At 39.0% G+C, this 19,372-nt stretch overlaps 1 protein-coding gene across 1 annotated transcript; it reads right to left on the bottom strand.

Moving 5' to 3' along the window:
* Positions 1–3,211: 3,211 nt before the first annotated feature.
* On the bottom strand, positions 3,212–4,887 carry LOC106653563 (trypsin alpha-3-like). Its single transcript, XM_014373063.2, has 6 exons — positions 4,848–4,887; positions 4,716–4,786; positions 4,525–4,610; positions 4,298–4,433; positions 4,134–4,241; positions 3,212–4,062 (listed from the first exon to the last, which is right to left on the bottom strand). Exons 1-6 carry the CDS (start codon positions 4,885–4,887, stop codon positions 3,772–3,774), a joined length of 732 nt encoding a protein of 243 aa, XP_014228549.1. The 3' UTR covers positions 3,212–3,771.
* Between the last annotated feature and the right edge of the window lie 14,485 nt (positions 4,888–19,372).

Here is a 19,372-nt window from a genome sequence, read left to right as displayed (position 1 = left end):
AAACATAGAAATTCCAGAATCATAACATTAAGTCTTCTAAAAACTATTGATGTAAATTTAATGAAGTTCAAATATATTCATTTCATATTAGATTCAAAATACCCCTCACAGATATATAGATATTAAAGCTGTTACATATGAAAATGACGATTTAATAATCTAAAGAAAAAATACAATTTTGGTTACTTTACCGATCTACTCATTATTTAATAATAATTGTAATTGTAATATTGTATGTACTTACAATTTTGAAGGTTTCGAAGTTCAAAATCAATATTGAGCTAACTGCGATGTTTATTTTTTTCGATAGGGTCACGATGAGCATCAAATAATAGGGTTTAGCTTTTAATGGGTAATTATAACATCCGATGTGACAACTGTAATAATTGTTCAACCGATTAATTAAAAAATATTTTTTCATGTTAATGTTACGGTCATTTAACTTACCACGAGTAATATACATGTTCATTCGTATTTTCAAGTAACTGACATGGTATACATAAGTTTATTATGATAAATAATCCCCCAATAAAAATAAAAAACATTTTAAATGAAGTGGTTGGATTCTGTTTGAACATTATAATCATCTAAAAAAAATATTGTTATTTATATTCTTAATTGATTAACTATTTTATAACAATTTACCAATGATGATGCAATTATCATAGTTACTGTAGTTACTAAAATTATAAAAAATGCAACCCCTTCAAGAATATTCGCGAACGAGCGCAATAAACTAGAAAAAATACGGTAGTGATTTATTCACATTATTTCGATAAAAATGTTTTTTAAAGTGATCCATTACTTTAAAGCACGGGAATGAATCTTAATTATATCAGTGATGCTCGTGAAAAAAAATTTTAAATCTTTCATTCTTGAGTGTTTTTCATAAATTAATTTTTCATCAATTTTTTTCAGACGAATCCTAAATAATTGAAATATGTTTTTAACACAATTTGAATAGGAAATAATTGATGAAATAATAACCCCATAACTTACGCCACACATTTTAACATAGTCATATTCAAGCATATGTAAATCCATTGTAAACTATTAATCGAATTGATAATGATTGACAGCACGAATGCTCCCAAAAATTGAAAGGAGTAAATAGCAGTAAAATACTTATTTTCGTCTATATAAAATTCAGTATGAGCAGGTAAACGTTTTATACGAGTTTTGTTATCAGGAAAAATCCAGTCTAGTGTTATTGGACTAATTATTGGAAATACCCAGTATACTAATATTACAGAACAAAAAATACCTGTTCAAAAAGTAAAGATATTATAAATAATTTATCTAAGTTGATCACCAAAGAATACATACTTGATATTATATTTATGAATTTCGAAAATTTATTTACGTTTATTGCTACTAATGCTTTCTCTTGCTGATCTAAAAAATCTAGTACTACTGGATGAATATGTATCAAACATCTTAACTAAAATATCAATCATAGTATTTTATGTTCAATTAAACTCAATTATATCATTAATGATTAGTATTATAAAATTTGATTTCTTAACTTCATTCTCTTTACGCAGAAAATAAATGTAGCAGTACAGTGTAGCCACAACAACGACAGTTTGAAATCCTAGTTCGATCACAATTGTCTGATCGATATTAGTTTCAATAAAGATTGAATGAAATTTCAATATCTGGAATTCAAGTAGCGAAATTGAAATGTTTAATAATTAAAATTAAAATTTTTTATCAATTTTGCTCACCGATGATGCTAGGAATATTAAAAGCAATAAAATTATCATGAACCTAACTATCGTATTGACATACTTATTAATCAATGGGTACAAACAAGAAAGACTCATAAATTTTTTGGGCCAGTAGCAGTGAATATCACAAAAATCATGGAATTTAGCTAATAACACTTCTTCTTCCATTTCATTAAAATTTTGTAACGTAACTCAGATCGGTAAAAACTATTGGTTTTTTGACTACTACTGGCTTAGTGTGTTTACTTCCACGTACTATTCAATACATATAAATTTAATATTTAATCATTCCCTCATTCATTTATATGCACATTTATGATTATTACGTTGAAAAATCTATAAAGCTTGCGTTCTGGCATTGTAATACGATTATATTTTGAAATAATTTATATTATTCCATTAATGATTTAAATTTTAATAATTTCATTTTTATTAAATAATTTTTTGATCCGGCTTGTATATAAAAATGTCAAATAGAAACTATTCTAAAGTATTATAAAATAATTGAACAATAGTATCCTATTTTCAGTTCAAATCCGAGTGATGTAGCTGAATGTGATCATCACGATTATCAAAAACATAGCTTGAAAAGACCTCATTTAATCAAGTGCATCATATTTTGAATAGGGATATATTAGTGTTTACAGGAATTCTGTCGATCCGTTTAGGCAATAAGTTAGAATAAAATACAAGATGTTTGGTGTCAACCTGGCACAAACCAAGTTAGTCAAATTTATTCTCAAGTTTTTGAGCGACATTTCGTCGAGACTTGTCATCGCGTCACCTTGACAACATCTTGTTTTTTATTCTAACTTATTGCAAAAACAGATCGACAAGAGAATTCCTGTAAACACTAATATTTATGAATAATAGCAACTATCGAAATACCGATAGATATTACAAATTTTGAATAGGGACTTTAGTCACTAGAGTATCTTATTGTGTCTTATTTAACAAAAGTGGAATAAAATATAAATTACGCACGCTTAATTTGCTCTCAAATTCGATTGCTTCGATTCATGGCTGCCGATAACTTTTTTTTGTAGTAGTGTCTTCCGCGGGTTTCGATGCAGAAGACACGATTCGATTACTACACTGATAAGTTATCTACAGCCGCGAACCAAATCAATCTAAAATGAGTGTATACGTCGCACTATTAGCGGAAATTTTTCCATTGAATTTTACATTTTCAATGAGCTAAGCTTCTGATAAAACAAATTAATTTCAAGCATTATTTATAGTAAAAATCGGATAAACCTCTTTTTTTTATTTCAAAGGTGACTTTTATGTATGAATAAAAGTAATTCAATTTATATTAAATTATTAATACACAAATTATTCCAAGCTTTTTTAATGTTTACCCAGTAGCTCTTGTTGCAACGTATGCTGTCATAATTCTATATAAAATCACTACGATTTTCTTTGATACAAAATAGTGCATTTTGCACTTAGGGGATAAAAAACTTAAAATTCTCAATAATTTGTTTTTCTCTATACAGGTCCAAAAGTAATATTTAAATTTTATTCGGTACGTAGGAACAAAATGTTACATTAGATTTGAGTGAAATAAAATTATTTATGATGTTTAGATTATGAAACACTTTCATGTTATAAAAAAGTTTAAATTGACTTCCTTTGACATATTTGATTATGCGACACGGCGTCATTAAAATAATAGAATTTAATTGATGAGTTATGATTACTGTTGGCCAAAGCGGTTGATACAACAACAAAGAGACCACTGACCAATTCGTAGGTAGTATCTAATAACAATAGTAATGATAGTAATGATGATAAATACGCTTGCTTTCACCGTATTAAATTAATAACAATGTATTACAGAGCATTAGATGTAGTAAAAAATATAATTCACTCAGTGAGTCTATTTTTAACAATTATTTCTGACGGTTCCTTATTTTAATTATAATTATCAAGAAAACGTTGAGTGCAACAGTTGCACTAAAAAATTTTTCTAAATTCTTATAAAAAATACTGAAGTTTTTTTACATAAATTGACAATTTCATTCGATATCTCACTTTTTTAAATATCAAATACGTGTTGCACTATCCAGCCGTGATATTCAGAAATATCGATGTAAACACCCGGATGCAGCACCGATGCACAGCCGATGCCGCCGGATATGATGCCCGCCAATTGTCCGTTGATCACTGCGGGCCCGCCTGAGTCGCCTTGGCAAGCGTCGGCCATTCCTCGACCGGCGCAGAACATGCCTTTCTCGTCGTAACCCGCGTCGTAGGCTTTGGCGCATTTGTCGTCGTCGACCACCAGAACTTTGGCTATTTTTAAGTGCGGCGAGACGCTTCTATTGTCCTGTACACGCGATATTAATCGATGAGTTTTTGGATCTCGGCTCAGCACGTTTATCGCGTGATTTAGCTTACCCCTTGTTTTCCGAATCCGGATATCTCGACGACGTCTCGCGTTTTTGGTCTCGCGCACGCCATGGAAATGGGCTTTTGGGATTCGTTAAACTGCAGCGGCTGTTTCAACTGCGTACAGAATCGAGTTATCATAGAAGATGTAAATTTTCAAATGTCATTCGTACCTTGATTAAACTTATATCATTGATGCGAGTGACATTGTTGTAATTGGGATGAATGATGACGTGCTCGATGTCGTGCTTTACGCCTCCTTTGGATCGGTACGACGTGCCGGTCAGAACTTTCAGGCCAAAATCATAACTGCAACAAACAAATGATTTTGTTTCTTTTTATTTCATCGTTCGTATTTGAGACCGACACTGATTTATCGCACGAATGAGAATAAACTTACGCGAAACAGTGAGCAGCCGAAACGAGCCAGTATTTGGATACAATCGTAGCACCACAAACGTTCACGTCAAGTTGTAGAATCTGAGCCTGCGCATGAAAACACAAAATAAATTCTAGCCGATCAAACGCGGTTATGATACCCGGGTTTTAAAAACTCTGGTAAAATGATCAAAAAATGTTGCCTTTATGTACCTGATAGGGTATTCGTTCGATGTCAGCCTCGATGTCACCAGTGATTCTCAGTCTACGGGCCGATGTGGCACCTGCAGAAAATAAAACGATGAAAATTGTCACACCACGCGTTTGATCACTGTTAAATCTTACCGAAGAAAATATACAGAACTGTGATATAGAATAGATTCATCGTCGATCTCATGCTATCGAATTTTTGCTCGTATGCTCACTTTCACGATTCGAACGCGAATAGTTTTATATACGCGAAAAATTACTGATATCAACACGTTGTTCCAAAAAAAAACTGACGCATGTTACACGCGCGTTTACTATGTATCCAGGTGAAAAATATAATAATAAGATAAATACCACCGCGCTGCTGAGGTTGCACAATCCATTATTGATAAAAATAATGTTGTTTGGAAGACTCACGCGCGCGGGTCGACTCATTTCGCAATTTCACTCGTTAAGTTTCTTTTTTTACACTACATTTGTCGTTGTTTTTGTTTTGCATCGATTTTTTTAAGTGAAACTTCTTTAAAGGAGTTGGGCAGGAGAATATGGCGCGGTTAAAAATTGTTACGCTACTAACGTAACAAAGGTTAGTTCGCGTGAGACAAGTGTCATGAGCGCCGCTAAACGTTAGCGAATATTTCTACGCTAAATTAGTGGAAGCGAAATTAGCTGAGCGAAACATCAGCAGTCTCAACACGAGTTGACCAACCGTCCCTTTCAGAGATATCGAACGCCACAAAAAATTATCAAGGCCCTAAAACTTTACTGACTGTACGATTGCATATAAAATTTCTTCGATAACAGACATGATCGCACTGAACCATAATTATATCGTAGGAAGTGGCTTGCCACTTGTAGGAGCGATTTTCTCACAACGCGCCACCAAGCGGACGGTCGCGAGTTCTTTATTTACTGTAGACAAATCAGTACATTACTTCTTTGCGCGTGTATAGTTTTAGTTTACTTATACATTATTTGCAGTAAGTACTGCAGCTATTTTGTAACTGCTTCAACATACTATAGTAGTATACTACTGTTGCTATTCGAATCTTGCATCGACTCATTCGCAAACAGATTATGCTACAGCCTGTCAGTCATACACTCTTCTATGGTTCAATTTTTGACCTTCCGTTCTTGCATCAAATTCAACAACAAACGATCGTAACAACTTTTTTTGGTTCATTCTTAAAATAAATTAAATATGTTTTCGGAGTTGAATTAAATAGCCGTATGTAAATACAAATTTTATTTTAATCACACCCAACTACAGTGCAGATTTTATATAATTCAATTTATGTGGATCCAATCCAATCTCGAGCAAGCGTATCAGCCTCGAGGCTATCCTCTGCTGGAATCTTTTTGCGCCCGCTCAGAGATTCGAATTCAATGGATCCCTTGGCCGTATGCGCGTGCCTCGATCTCGAACCTTCGACGCGCATGCAACGGAAAAAAAGGAAAGGACACGCGCGAGGGCGTCGATGCTCCGGCGTCAATTTCTGACGCAATTTCACGGCAATTTCCTGATTAGGAAAAATCAGCAGCAGGGGCTGCAGCAGTGTAGCGCCCAACGGATCGACGTCGGTCTCTGCTATACACGTATACGTTGCGGGACTTATACTACCTGCTTTTCGCCCTCGAGGGAAAATCTATGTAGAAGCTCCGGTCGTTACGCTCTTCCGCGCGTATCCAGAGCTCTACGGGCATACGCCTAGCGCGCGTCGCTCCTCTCGAACACTCGAAATGCCTATATAGACTGCACTGCCGTTGACGGCTGGGAAGTGGATGTAGAAGAAGAAGAAGCAGCAGCTAAGACTTGAGGGGATCGTTTTCGCGTTTCCGTCGCTCGTTTAAAGATTCGCCGAAGGTCTTGGAAAACGAGCGAGGGAAGTTAAAGCACGCACGCGCGAGCGCGTTGAGAATTTCGAACTCCTGCGCGATATCTCCCTCTTTCTCTACAGGCGCCTGTATGTACCTGCCTAGCTTGGGTTATGAATCGAGGAAAAACGGCTGATGCTTGATTATATACCGACGCAAAGTATATAGCGCACCGCGTCGATTTCCATATGTACGCACGTACGTGTTACTGTGCGATCACAGATGAATATTGAATCGGAGTGGCATCCTCTCCAGGGTACGAGGAATGAAAAATTATTGCGTGCAACTTTTGATTTACGATTTTTCTTTATCTCACTCTTACGCGTTCAGTGCGTTGTTGTCTGAGAACAAAAAGAAGAAAAAAAAATTGAGAATACTCGAGCGAAGTCGTAGTCGTCTCGGACGAAGCGAGATTCGATTGTGCAGTTAAAGCCATGGCCAAAAAATCACGAGACAGCGCCTCTAAAGCGTTTGCGCCTTGATGTATAAAATGCCGTTCACGTTCGTATTTTGCGCGTAGCCAAGGGTAATGTAATGCAGTTGCCTCTTTGGCTGCCTCCGAAGTCGCGCGTCGAGGATGTCAATAATGAGATTTAAATGTAGCTTGCTCTCGCCTCGTGCGTCGATCGTCCGGGAATTCGAGGGGAGGGTATAATCTTTGGACGCTTTATCGCGTCTGGTAACACCATCCAAGTATTTATTGGTTTTCATTTTACGTATACGGCAGATAAGGCTCTGGAGTAATTGAAAAATTCAAATAACATTTATCGAGAGAGGAAAAGTATAGTTCTGCCAAGACACTGCCGTGGCTGTAATCAAAGTTAAATGACTCGTACTGTTTGGTCGAAGCGATGATGCAAAATTAGCAAAACGTTTCCTAATCTCGAAAATACCGAGACAATAAACACATCGAAAACGGAAAGTGGCCGATCGATGCTAATAGCGAGCTTACGAGCGATTGCGGCAGCAGCACTATGAAAAACACGACAATAATTTCTACATCAAAAATTGCATATCGCTATGATGAAACTCGTGCGTGTACCGCCGATCGTAAGATTCCGAAAAAAAAGGCGCTACGTTCGCGCGTTATGCGCTGTGTGCGTGTAGTACACAGTGCTGCACACAGTCCGAGATCGAACGAATCTGGGGTAAGTGCGTATCTTTTGAGAGATCGGAGCCGAAAACAATGAGAGAATGAGAATATAACTTTGCGCGCGTACATTATGCGCCGGTATGATTAGGCGTGCGACGCGTTGCGTGTAAATATATTCACAAACGAACGCGCAGATAATAACACGTGCTATGTGTGCGCGCGTGCGTGCGTGTGTGTATAGAAAGTGTATATACGCATGTCAGTCTGCTTGTGCGCGCGCGTGTGTAAAGTCTGGAGAGACGTTCGTCTACTCCCTTATGTCTTTTAGATGATAATGCGAAAGCGTATATGTATATATGTGAAGTTTATGAGATTGAAAAAAAGAAAGAAAGAAAGAAATAGAAGCGAGTGATGAATGAGGCGATAGCACGAGTATACATAATATACAATACATACACGACGTCTGGGGGTTCGATAACGCACCGAGATCAGAGGTTTCGCGCGCGTTTTCATATAATGCATTCGCGGCTGGAATTGGCTTATGAAAGTTTACAGCGTGTGTGTGTGTGTAAAATTGCCCGAGAGCAGCTCCCCCTATACATATTGCGAGCGGAGCGAGTTTGACAAAATTTATTTTCACCAGACGAGATATGCATTTTAAGCGTGTAAACAACGATTGCGTATGTACTATATGTAGTTGCGGAGTTTGTTTATCTTTAGGAGCTCGAGCTCGAGCGAGGCTCTACTGTATAATATACTCTTTGCGTGTGCAGCAACGAAGTTCGCGCGCGAAACGGCCCGAATTCGAATGCACGAGCACGACCTTGTTCTCATCCTCGGTTTACAATGAGCGTTTGGATGGATGAAGAAAAAAAAATAGCAGCAGCAGCAGCGGAAAAAAGAAAGAAAAAGAGCTGGCTTCTGTGGGTAAACACACCACGAGAGAGCTAGTTAGTTCGATCGTGTATTATACGCGTGTGCGGAGTTGTTCATCAGCTGTGTGTAATTATACGCGCGGTTTCATTTTTTTTTTCGGCGAGAGAGAGAAGAACAAAAGAGCGCCCGTAATGAATCGATGCACAAATCATTCGTTTGAAAGAACTCGGTGGAAAAGCTTGCAGCACTATATCGAATTTCGAGCCGAGCGCATGAACCTTTAATAACGGCGGAAGCTAATAATACCGCGAACGAAAAATGTTTCTTCTTTATACTTGATAAGATAGCAGCGCGGCTTTACTCGGGGCTTGCCTTCGCTTTATGAATTTGACTTTGAAATTTTCTCTCGAAGAAAACCCTTTCTCTTCTTTTGTGTGCGCGCGCGCGCAAGACATAGAGAGCTATTGTAATACATCAAAATTGGATTACGAACTTTTATCAAAACTGCCTTGGTCTATCAAAGCGACACAACTTTACAAGAATAGAACGAATTACGATACTTTATCAACTTGCGCGAGATGTAGCGTACAATACAAGGCTCGACTCTCTCGGTCATATACTGCGAGCGCGCATGCGATGCTCGTTTCTCACTGTCCATGCGATGTTGGCGAAATTTGATTTATTTTTCGCTTGCCCTAAATTAAACTAATCCGTCCAGAGAGGCTATTGAATTATAGTTTGTTCACTCGCCAATCCTTTTCTGTCTCCATTATCGTCAGAGAGACTTTCGGACACGTTGGCGTACTAGTATAGTACCTACCTTTCTCTCCCCCTTTTTGCGCGCACGGCGTAATATGCCGATCCGAATTAAAATCCTGACCCTAAAAGCTTTTAGGAGTGGCCGTGCCGAGCACGTCGGTGTGCTGCTTTTCTTCTTCAACGCGCGCAAGCATAGCCTAAAACTGTCTAAATAACGAGGCGATCCTTTATTCATTATTATTATTACCCTTCATTTTTCTTTTACAAATTGACATGTTAAGAGAGGGTGCGGAGGGCTTGTCGTCGATGATTCTCGTTCGCCATTCGCGTGATCGAGACCGCCACGTCCATTATTATTTATTGTTATTATTATTTTTTTAAAGCTCGTGCGGAAGCTCGCGTTAAATGACGTCGTTTTACGAGCTTATGTACCTGAAAATAGCGATTTGTGCTAAAAAGTTGAGTCACGAAAGCGAATCGCGCGTCGACGTTGATGACGTTTAGCGGGTTGCACGTACGTATAGCGATATATATAATTGTACAATGTATACGTGACGGCTGCTAAATTTAATTTTCGTCGACGTCTCGCGATCGATTCGTGTATAATTCGTAACTTTGTTATATTTTCGTCATAGTCATACTGTCAAGATCGAATGAACGATGAACATGGAAAACCGCTTCATTTTGTCGTGTATATTTTGTCGTGCAGTTTTATTCTCATTTTCCATGATACATAGACTTCGATTCTTGGATTTCCCCTTCGAATCAAAAGGGTATTAATCAAAACCACGTATACGCAGACTCGCGCGATTGCGAGCATAAATCCACGCGTATGTATGCGCAAGCTCGCGCGTTTTCACGCGACGCCGCCCGTGTATTGTGTGTAATTCTTATCGGAGTCAGGCAGCTTTGACGTTTGCGTTCGTTGTACTCTCTCTCTCTCTGCAGCACTGCATATATCGCACTTCATTAAAAAAGGCTCGCTGCCGCTGCCGCTGTTTATGCGCCATGCGTTTGCAAATAAAAAAAAAAGAAGAGAAAAGGCTGTGTGAGTGAAACGGGAGAAAAAAATACGCTCGCTCGCTCGCTCGCGATAGAGAGAAACGGAGGGATGTTGCGCAGCTATCCGAAGCTTTCCGAGTCTGCATCACTCGAGGATCAGAGTGAGAGAGGAATGGAGGGAGAGATGGAAAGACAGTTGGCGTAAACGAACAAAAAAAACGGTAAAAAAGCAAAAAAGAAAAGCCAAGTGACATTCGCCGGCGAAGGTGAGCCGCGCGAGTTGAGTTTCATTGTTTGATTAATTTATCGAGAGTCTGCATAGTTTATTGAATTCAGAACGTACCGCGTACTACTACGCTCGAGGACTCCAAAAATAGACACTCCCTTTTGGACGAATTGAATGAAATGAAAAAAAAACGACGCTGCACTATATAGAGCATGTAAAATTTACAACGAAAAAAAATGAATAAAATTGAATTGAAATCGTCCCTCGCTTTAATTATTCACGCTACCTAAACCGAGTCGGAGTTTACAAAGACTGCATAATACAATATAATCAAGAGAAAAACCTCTTTTATATTATTATACCTGCGTACATAGCTAGTTTTTCGCAATTAATTTTAAGATCATCACTTTCGCCAAACTCCTCATGGTAGAGCACGCCGCAAGCCACGTAGGATGTGCACACACACTTTTACGAAAAACAAAAGGAGAATCTCTATATCGAAGATCCTCGCGCGCGGTGCGCGTCGCGCAAGAGCATATAATGCAGCGTGTGTATGTGTGTGTGTGTGCAGTAGGGCTTTATGCACTGAGAGGAGTGTCTCATCAGCCATGTGTATCCTTTAATTATAGCAGAGGCCGTTACAAGCGCTCGTAATTTTCACTAACGTCTTTGAAAAGGTAGATACACTCTATATGAGGCGCGAGCGTGGAGTAGAGTCTCTTCTATCTCTGTCTCTCTCTTACTCTTTCGCGTACGTCGCTCATTGTCTCTGTGAGCGAGTTTTTTTTTTACTCTATGGACAAAAGACCATAAAAAAAACCTCGTACACACTACCCACGCTCGGGCACGTAGATGTACGCGCCAGCAGTTCTTTTTTGCGTAGAAGAAAAAAAAAATATTTATGACTCGCGCTTCTCTTTTCTTCGACACATTCGATGCACGAATAATACGGAGTGCGGAGAATAAAAAGTAAAAAAAAAGACAATCTAAATATATATGAAAAAGAAAAAAAAAAAAAAAAAGGATTACATCGACGACATCTGACTCTCGTGCGCGGGTTGCGAGGGTGTGTGTGCATGCGCTGCGCGCAATATACGATATTTATTCGGTCGCGCGAGGCTGGCGGTTATGGCGAGCGTGGCGAAATAGGATACCCGTACCGCGCACGATGGCCGATACGCGACAACGATGACGACGACATCGTGCAGCAGTGCACGAGTCGCGTTTATTGTTTCCGACGAACTCTCGCGTGTGTGTGTATGTGTGTGTGCGTCGTGTGTGCAAGAAGCCGTGCGAGACAAGAGCGAGCCATTGGCCGTTAAGTTGCAGGTGTATTATTATACACGAAGAAGACAGTCTGAGCGCGCACAGCCATAAACAGCAACTGTTTCGTGTATCGGGTGTTCCACCTTCGCGAAAAAGCACACACCTACATACAGCACGTAGAACGGAGGGTTGTGTTCGCCGTAGCAGCAGACCATAGCTGCTGCTCGATTAATCTTGCAAAATTTCACTCTGCTTGATTAATATTTTAATCAAACATTAGCTAAGTTGCTCTTGCTGCTACTGCTTCTACTACGCGGAGACCCTCTCTCGATCTATCAGTCTCTGGCAGCAGAGACCAGTTAAACGAACTATACATATACAAAAAGGAAGAGGGTGAGAGAGAGAGCGAGTGAGATAGACGCCCTTTCAAGTTCCTCACTCGCAGAGTCTCGTTCGTGCCTGAAGTCGAGGGCGAGGCGCAACGGCCTCGTGTGCCTCTATGGCGCGCGTTGAGATACACCATGCCGCGGATGCTGCCATATACTGCCGTGCACTACGTAGTACTCTCTTCCTTTCTCTTTCCTGAATCATTGAAGCGTTTATTATGTTGCCAGTACCATATACACCTTATATAGTCTCTCTCTCTCTTTCGTCTCACCTCGCTTTTAGACACGTGCGTAAAAGCCTTATCATTGCGTGCCGCGTATACAGCTCTCGTGCATCTCGTGCGCGGTACTGTGCAGCAACAGCACGCGCGTGTCTCTCTCTCTCTCTCTCCACGTACGCATGTACTATAGCATTTTCTCTCGGTTTTCCCCTTATATATACACATGATGCACACGTAGTTATACGTGGGTAAAGGCCGATGTTTGCACGCGTGATTCGACAGCGACATAGTGTCACAAAGGACCGTATATAAACAATTTCGCTCGATGTTGCGGTCGTCTCTCTCTCTATGAAAAAGCTCGATGATTGCAGTCACGATGCACACAACACAGAGAGTAGAGTATAGAGTCTGTGCGACGTCCCTGTGTGCCCGCGCCCGGTAATATATGCGCTGATATTGGTCTCTCGTGGCTTCAACAGCATAGCATAGCAGCAGCGCACTATACAAGGGGATATACAAATCAATTAACGTGATTGCGATCCGGATCGGTTTAATTCCTGATTATATATCGATTAACCATCAGCTAGCTACCTACTACCCATATAATACCAGCGCCGCATGCGCACGCAATTAGTGCTCGCGTATATTTTTTTTCTCTGACTCTCTCTCTCTCTCTATTAATCTCCATTTCCGTAATTTATATTGTATATCGGAGTATAGAGTAAAACAAATGATCTCTGGACTCTGCGGATAGCGATGATAGCGCACGTGTTCGTGCGGTGGCTACGGCTAGACAACATTGTAGTATAGTAATATTAAAGCAGAAGAACTTGCGGTCGAATTGCCATATACAACAGCAGTAACAGCAACCCTCCGTCTGCGCGAAGCGAGTTTGGTCGATTTATATATATATATAGGAGCGAACGAACATTTCTAAAGAGCCTATTGTTATCCACTCTCGGATCGCTATTATTATTTGGCCTATGTGTAAGTATTTGTGTATATGTGCGAGCGAGCTATTTTGAAAGGGAGCCAAGGAAACATAGACCATTATTTAAGAGAGAGGATGTGTTACGCGCGCGTCGCGCAATGAACGAACCCTTGCGCCTCGATTATACCACTCTTTCTCTATAGGTGTACACGTACGCTGTGATGGTGTGTGCTTACGCAGTCGATTTTGCGAGGAAACTCGCCCGCCCCTCCTCCTTCCTCTCGGAGAGTATGTGTATACGTGCGCGTTTCTTTACGATCGAATGCCATTTCAATTATGACCAATCGATGCTGCTGCTGCTGCTCGTGCTCTGATTTTCGCAAAGTTGTTTTAACGTCGATCGATTGCTTATGCGATTCGAACTATACGCGTACGCATATAGTTTGTTTATTAAAGCACTTTCCAAGCTCAGCCGCGCGCGCACGTTCGAGAATTATTATTATTATTTTTTTTAAACTTTTGTTCGTATTGTTACGTACACGACTTGTAACGTGTCGTTAAAATAAAATTTTTTGTCATATATTTTTCACATATCATGATTTCACTCGATGACTAAAAATACAACTTTTTCTCTGTTGCAGCGTGAATCATCGCCCTGGCCTGAAGAGATCGCGCGTTATATACTGTTACGCCGACACGCGGCGCACCAAATCATCTTTTTTCACGCGGAATACGTAAGTTTCAAAGCCTACTACTACACATATATCATCACGCACGTATAAGCATACGCACGTATTTATATAGTGCGTTCGAGCATGTGCATGAAATTTACATCGGTAGTAAGCCTTGTGTATTTGTGTATGCGCGCAGTGTCACGGTCGCTCACGCTCGATCGCGAGCTTAACATTCTCTCTCTCTCTCTCCGTTCACTTCTGCTCATGCTACTCGTGCTTCGACGTCTCTTTCTCCGATAAAAAAGCAATTATCTTGCGACGCGAAGACAAGAGAGAAACAAGAGAGACAAGAGAGAGAGAGAGAGCGCGACGAGACAAAGGAAGAAGCTAAATCAATAAGTCGTGCATCATATGTTCATATATATGAGCTTTTTCGTAATACGCGCGCCAGACGAGCGGACACATATACGGGAGAAATATTACGCGTACGCGTCGAGAAAGGCAAAAATAATAAGCCAAAGAGATTACAGCCGTCGCAGTGGTATATAACGGCTGCTCGCGCCCTGTTTCATCCTCTTTTTTGTGTGTCCGCGGCGCGTATAACATTCGGAGGTATATATAATATAATAACGGACGCGAAGTTTCGAAGTTGTGCGCGCATGATGTATATGGAAGCCCATCGAGAGTCGACACCGAACGTACGCACTCTGCAGCAGCGGAGGGAAGAAGCTTTAGCGGTGCTTTGACTGCGTTGCTGCGTGCGCGTCGATTATCCCCCGGAGGTTATACACCCGGTCTCTCTTGGCCGCTACGCTCGTAACATCGCGGATAGAGGAGGGTTGCACGACGATGTGCCATTGCAATATTACCGAGTGCGGCGCGAAACACTCCCCAACTGTCTGTCCGTTATAGTGTATGCCTGATAGATACACCCGTATGTTGTACAGCGTACAACCTCTTTTTCCGTGGTTCGCACTGTGCAGGCGAAAATCGATGTTCTATATGCGTAAAACGTATGTATTAACGTTATTTCCCGTTTCTTTTTTCGACAAAGAGTATCAGCAGCTGCTGCTGCTGCAGGTAAAGGTGAGCCTTTAACTCCCACGCGTCAAGGCGAGCTTTCAGTGTGTACTGCTCGTTCGACCATTCGATTTTCGCATCGATCAATATCGGTATTCAATAATTCATACCCACACACGCTGCGCAATTTTCACTGTTTACGACGTGCTATTAATGTACAAAATTAAGCGCGCGCGCGCGAAATAAGCTTCAAACCCCCCGATTTTCACTAAAATTAACTCGTATAGGTACAAAAACAATCATCGCGGAAAAAGTATCGTATTAATCGAGCTGACTGCAACGGGTGTAGCAGCAGTATACAGCAGCAGTCGTGTTCTCTGTTCATCCCCCTCCGGCATACGTCTAGCGGAAGTCTATACAACGTCTCTGAATAGCCGTGCACTATCGGGGCTATTTTCTTCCTCCCTCGTCGCTGCTGCTACTACCTACCTCCTGATGCTGTATTAGCAGCGCGCACAATAGCCGCCACGAGCCAGCGAGTATACACACACACACACACTTGTACATATAATACAGACGCACACGCGACGACCTTCCCTCCCGCATGTCGGCGGCGATTGCCCGTGTAAATTGCTTTGGTCTGCTTGCTACTGTATATAATACTCCGTGTGTGAGTATGTGTATGTGTGTTTGCACTCCAGAGGGTTGCACGATCAAAAAATCCAAGCAACGAGTGCATCTCTCTTGTGTTCATACACATGGCATCGTGTGTACGTATATAGAATCGCGCTGCTGCACACGCCTCTGCGCACGTGATTTTTCCCTCCTGCTGCTGCTGCTGTGGATTGCGATAGCTGCAGTGTGGATAAACTGTAACTGCGACTATTTCGTCGAGAAATTTATATACTCTGATGGATACGAGACGTCTAATTGTCGTGTGCATTGTACCTTTTTTTCTCTCTTTTTTTTCCTCTCCGGTTTTTCCCTCTGCTGAACGTTTTCAGTTTTTAGCGAATATATTTCACTTCTACCTCGAGCTACGACAATGTTGGTTTGACATTTGTCTGGGTAGTAGACTTTTCTTAATTACATCGCGGAGTTGATTGTCCTTGATTGCTTCGACAGGCGTGCACGTGTTCGAAATTAAATCACGCACGGAAAAGCCACTTTGACTCGAACTTTTTGATTGAATAATTTTTCAGTCCGCTGGTCGTCTATATGTATAAGCTTCATCGTGCTCTCGCAGATTTTCAATTGCACTTAACGATTGACATTTTATAATGCATCCGAGCTTCGGCTAGATATTTCAATGGAGCCTTTGTTTCCGCTCAAACGACGTTCAGGGTCGCATCGATTAAGTCTCGATACACATAATTGTCGCAGAAGATTATTTTCTTCTAACATATGTTTGTCGAATCTTCTTGCGATTGGACGAAATCTACGTACGCGGTATAATGACGACGATGACACAACGCGCGCCAACATCGGTATAAACCCGATCCAGGAAACGTGCGGAGACAAAAAGCCGCGAAAAACAATCACTTGAGAACTATCTCACGAACGTTCTAAATGGTAAAATACGAATGTGTGAGTGCATTACACTTTGAACCGGATACTTCGGCATCAGACGCGCAGCAGCAACAAAAAAAGTGCACACACGCGAAATGCTATTCTCCGGTATATATATGCGAATGAAAGTGTGCTCCAAATATTCCTAGCTCATTTAGCCATTGAGTCAGCGTTGCACGAATTTGGCGTTAGTATGATACGTATAAAGCAACGCTTCGTATATGTGTATATACGATATAGGAGCAATTATCTTCGCGGCGCAGAGCCTCGTATGCAGCTCTTGGGTGATGAATGGACGAGTATATCGCGGTGATGCAGTGTACGACCGCGTGCGTACGTGTCTAATACGTGCCTGCATAATAGGCGCTAACGCAATCATACACCAGCAATGACTGGTATTATGGCACTGCAACGATTTTCAGTCTTTATTTAGCGTTTGGTGGATTATAACGGATGGTTTTGAGTGTTTTGGGTAAGAACATATAAAGGATTTTCAATTTATTTTTATTGTTATTACACTTACGACTCCGTTTGTTTCAATCAAATACAAAATCTTTTGAATTTTCTTCATTGAGATTCCTTTTTATCTTTGCCTATAAAATACTCAAGTTGTAAACATTTTCCAAAGTTAGGAATATATTGCTATTAAAGCTGATACGTATGATAATGCCAATCTGATAATCTGGATTACATTTTTAATTTGAGTAATATCTAAATTATTTAAAAATAAAAGAACTCATCGAGCATATCTGAAGAAATGAAAATTTAGCTTACATCTCCGAAAAGCTTCAAATTCAAAAATATTGTTGGACCTGCGGATAAGCTCAATTTTTTCGATAAACTTAGAAGGAGCATTTGATAATAAAATCGCGTTTTCCATGGAAATCCGTACCAATTTGAATTACAACTATGAAATTGTTTTAAAATATTAATTTAGTAATTTTTTATGTTAAATTTTATAAGTATTAATTTTTACCATGATAAATAAGCAGATTCGCTGGCGTTTTCGATTAATTGACTAGGATAAATTGGTGTAAATAAAATGATTATTGAAACAATTAATGCCATTGCCATTTTAAAAACTTGATCCATTGAATTGGATAAAATTAAAATCATGATCTATAAATTTGAAACAAGTATTTGGATTTATGAAATAAAAAGAGGAGGACATAAGTAACGTGTTTATATTGAATATATACCCAAAATGTTCCAATAATTATTCCTGCTGTATCGGATAAAATAATAAATAATAAAATTGAACTGGTCATGTCATCAATCAATTTAAAGACCCTATAAAAAAAAACATTTCACGTAATTCAAAGTATAAAAGAATTGTCAGAATACTCAACTTTAAAAAATAGTGGTGATGCTGAATAATCATTATAATCGATTTTTCAACAAATTTTATTTTATTATTTTTGCAGTTTGACTTTTCATTTATCAGCAATTCGTGATTTAACTTATTCATGCGCATTCTGAAATGGTACAAGTATTTTTCAAATAAATCCGTTATTTTATACTTCAAGAAATTTTACTCACTCTAAGCATTTCAATAAAGTTCTTAAAAAACCTGTATTTTCCAATAGCAAATTGCTCGATGAATTAATAACATTAGCCAAATTAAACAATGAAAAAAGTTGTATGAAAAAAAGGACATAAAAATATTGATTTTCATCCACGAAAAATTCGGAATGAAGTGGTAAACGTTGAGAATAAGTAACATTTCCAGGTAGTATTTGCATCAAAAGATAAGGGCCAACTACCGGGGCTATGGCATACGTCAATAATTGAGAAAATAATATAGCTGTTGAATGACAATTGCATATTGATTATTCTTCATTACATCGATGGTGTTAACGGAATAGTAGCATTTTTCTATTTTAAATTTAAACGTGCTAGCTTTCCTTAACAGCATCAACATATTTTACATGATGATTTTTTAAGATAAGCAAGTTATAGAATAAGTTATACAAACCGGTTTTAACGCTGCTAATAAAATAAAACGTTTTTGATACTTGCATCGATAGAGTTTGCTCTTCGATTGTCATGAAATTAAATGTTGCTTGTTTAATTAGATATAATTTTTCAATCTAAATTTGTTGAACATTTAACCAAATATTCACGATGATATGTTAATAAAACAATTGATGAATAGTTTTCAGATAAATTAAAAATTTGCTTACCGACTTTTCTTTCGTTAAACAATGAACGTAATGGATTAATATCGATGATAGTGATAAACTTTGAAAAAAAACTTCAATTATAATATCCGAATGATAGTTAATCTGATTCAATATTGACAAGACTTTAAAAATCTATTCGGAAAATAAAATATCAGTGTTATAAATAATTGAAAACTTTTGGAAAATGTAGACGTTTGAACGTGGAAGGATTTAGATAAAAGGAATTCATTTTTGGTTTTATACTTACTGCACTTGCTGACAAAATTGTCAGTGACGTAATGATAACACACCTTCCAATCATTTTCTTACGTTTATTTTCAAATGGCCACATAAAGGAAAAATTCATAATTTTTTTTGTCCAGTAGAAATGATGATCTGAAAATTCGTTAACCATTTTTTTTGTAACTTTCGAAGGCGCACTATCGAAATTAAGATTTTCCCACATTTTGTCAACCAAACGATGAATTTCTATCTAACAACTAGTAAAACTTGATTTTGTTTTGTATGCTTCTTTTCAGTGGAAATGGAAAAAATTATTAAAATATTTCATTGATAATATTTACAAAAAATGTATTCATG

The sequence above is a fragment of the Trichogramma pretiosum genome, unplaced genomic scaffold (assembly GCF_000599845.2).
Source record: "Trichogramma pretiosum strain Unisexual culture from Peru unplaced genomic scaffold, Tpre_2.0 scaffold1, whole genome shotgun sequence".
Classification (NCBI taxonomy): Eukaryota; Metazoa; Arthropoda; class Insecta; order Hymenoptera; family Trichogrammatidae; genus Trichogramma; species Trichogramma pretiosum.
Note: the sequence above shows the minus strand (reverse complement) of the source record. Positions and strands in the feature narration are given on the sequence as shown.